Below are 3347 nucleotides of genomic sequence, written 5' to 3'. Positions count from 1 at the left end.
TATTTACTTATTATATATATGTTATTTAGTATATAATAACTAATTAATAATTATTAATATATACTATACTTATTATTACTTATTATATATATATATATATATATATATATATATATATACATCCTAGATCTTTAGCATATGTTAGATACAAAGCACATATTTAGCTAGTTTTAAATATGTCCTAGATCTTTAGCCCTTGTTAAATATGTCCTGGATGTTTAGCCAGTGTTAAGTATGTCTTTGCCTGCACTAAATACAAGTCCCATATTAGCATACACTAAACACATTCCAAAAACCTATGTCTGCACTAAGCAATAAATTGTAGCTTCTGTAATTTATCATTTAGCAACCAAATTCCTAACTATTACTTTACATTAATCAGATAATCTTTGCATTATGAATGATTAATTACTAGTCAAAAAATATTTAAATGACCAGTATTTTATTTTTATAGTTTTCTTGGTGTTTGGCAAGTTAACTAAAACTCAGATCATGTACAAAAGAAAAAAACAAGTTAATACTTAAACTTTTTTTTAAATCCCTCTTTTTCAACAATACTCAGTGTTCAAGACAGCATATAATTTCTAAATGTTACATTGTTGTTTTCTGTTTTATATTATCTAAGTTCTGTTGCTGTGCTAAAACCCAGAAATGAAAACATTGTTTATCAAAAATATTTTTTTACAGGTAATTAGTCATTTTCAAAGTAAATATGATTGGTTTTAATACTCCAATTTCATTCAAGCAAATAATGTTTGCTTATGATACCTAGCAATGTTGTGACACCGAGGTAGTATTAAGTGGCAAGTTCTAGACCTTTAGAAAAAATCCCAAATTGTTAGATTCTGTTAAATAAAACTGTAGACACTTAAAGTAGCTTACATTAGAAACTATACACTCTTGACTGAGACTATGCATGTAACAATATGTTCTAAACCCTTTACCAGTATTATTTACTTCTTAACCTTTAGTTGAATTGAGGGATAGTAGTAACCTGTATTAAAATCCATTAACCCATTAACTGCAGCAGGAGCAGCTCAGTTGCCATTTTCTGACTCACAGATAAAACTGAGTTGCCATCAATCACAATAAAACAGTAATTTTCATCATTCGCGTAGAGTTATAGTTATATATGTGCGACTGACAGATATTTACATGAATAGCCTATATAAGTAGTAAATACACTTAGGTCTTTAGGTTGCATCAGCTGGAGATCTCAGACTCTTAGCTGACACTAGAAACATCATTAATCCAATTTTAAAATGACCTTATAGGTTTCTGGTTTCATGGTTATTTTTTAGGTTGACAGACTTAGGTGGTATTGCTGTGAACAAGCCAAGAGCTAATACAGTTTCTCCTGGAATACATGCATCTACTTCACCAATAGATACACCATTAATTCAACGATCTCACTCGGCATTACAGTTGGATATGTTGGATTCCCCAAGTAATCCAACTGAACAGTCTACTATGGTGAGTTTTCACAGAGGCTATAAGTTTTTAATGAACTTAGGAAAACTATTGCTGTTAGAGCTCAAAAGCTAACCAAGGTTCATTCTAAGTAAGAGTAAAATCAAATATATACAACGATATGCATTTTCAAATAATTACTAATTGACAGTATTGAAAAAATATATTAATAAGAAACATTAATTATTATTTTTTTAAAGATATTACTTCTAAGGAAAAATAGATTACTTTAACTCTTTCTATGTTGGGTTGGTCGATGTGACTGACCTTGTAACAACAAAGTAACCGTTTACTATAACTTTTAATATGTTATGTGTATCTTCACAAAATTTGGCAAGCTTCCAGTAAACATTACAAGTTTTTTTGCACACAAATAAATTTGATATTTTTTTTATAACTAAGCATTTTTACTAAAGATTTGTCCATAAATATATGGAGTTGAGCGTAAAGTGATTTTCATGTTAAGATTAAGAAATACTTTTCTTCATCTTTCAAATTTCATTTGCATAACCCTTAAAACCTCATAAATAAATATCAATCTTTTTTGTCATAAAAAACTTTATATTCTGACAAGGTACCTTATTTCCACTCAGATACATAGCTATTCTTGTTCAGTGCTGCTCTCTATTTGCAAAAAATGTTTCACATCCCACTAGAATTTCACTCCCATGGACCCCCTGATTCACATGGTTTAACTGATTCTCGTATGCAAATTATCATGCAACAAACCTCCACCAATAGTAGTGCCACACACCCACATGACTCGTGAATCCCTCTATGCTATTTTACATAACTACCACTTCTTATTTGGCAGTGCTAGTGTTCAGACGTTTAGTTTGTGCTCTCTTCAGGTGTTTTTTTTTTTTCATATCTTTGTATCAATTTCTCTCACTAAGTTTACTATTTACTATACAATAGTGATAATTGTAACTTATTCTGAAGTGGAATTATTTTATATTTCTATCTAGTTACAAAACTTAATACTTCATTATAAACCCCTCTGAATATGAATTCCACATTCTCAGTTACTACTTCAGAGGTTATATCTTATATCAACACATTTACACAGGCTTCAGGTGGTGGTCCTTGACTAGGGAATTATTGGCTTTACTTTGTCAGGAGATTGACCATCCAAGGATCTGACCTATGTCGGGCCTTGACTCGAGTTTGGGGACCCACACATTTTGAAATATGGTCCGCTGACTTTGGAAAGAGAAGGCATTATACTGTTATGGTTTTTGAATATTTTTACAGTTAATATTATTATTATCTGTAGTTATTTGTGTTCAATAACATTAGCATAATTAGATTGGTCAATACTCATAGTTATATTCGGGTTTGAAATTAGAGTTTAGTTATATCCTTTGACCTATAATGTTAGATTATGCTTAACATGGATGTTATTTTAGGGTTACCTGTAATTCATCTTATTGGTATATCATAAATTAGATTAACTATATTGTTTTTTCTTCAAAACATCACATCTCATACATATCTTTTTGTCGATACACATTTACGTAATTTTACAATATAATGTCTATTTCATTTTCGTTGTTATTTATCTGTTATAATTCATCATATTTACTTTGTTTGTTTGTGTGGACCCTGGAGCCAGGCTCCACACAAACTCCTCCCAATATTGTATGTATTATTGTTAGGTTAGGGTTTTTAAATTAGTGCTTAGTGATATACACTGAGTGGTCACAAGTAAATAGACACCTACTTTTTCGTCATTTAACTGATTTATGCTGACTAATTTGTGTTCACAGAGCATTATATAAATGAAAATAGTCCGCACACTAATTATCTTGTGCTACAACATGCCTAGAACTCAAGGTTCTCTCGAATTGTCAGATTTTGTTAGAGGAAGGATAGTT

General features: G+C 30.4%; 1 protein-coding gene across 1 annotated transcript in view; it reads left to right on the top strand.

The window, feature by feature from the left end:
- The window catches only part of LOC106463456 (phospholipase D1-like), a 132810-nt gene that overhangs the window by 73914 nt on the left and 55549 nt on the right, over window positions 1–3347 (top strand). Inside the window, exon 13 of the mRNA XM_022390947.1 lies at window positions 1302–1473. Within this exon, the coding sequence (XP_022246655.1) occupies window positions 1302–1473 (172 nt within the window). The remainder of the gene's footprint in view (window positions 1–1301; window positions 1474–3347) is intronic.

Source organism: Limulus polyphemus, unplaced genomic scaffold, assembly GCF_000517525.1.
Source record: "Limulus polyphemus unplaced genomic scaffold, Limulus_polyphemus-2.1.2 Scaffold1413, whole genome shotgun sequence".
NCBI classification, from domain to species: domain Eukaryota; kingdom Metazoa; phylum Arthropoda; class Merostomata; order Xiphosura; family Limulidae; genus Limulus; species Limulus polyphemus.
The sequence above is the reverse complement of the archived record's forward strand: the minus strand, read 5'-3'. Positions and strand labels throughout refer to the sequence as shown.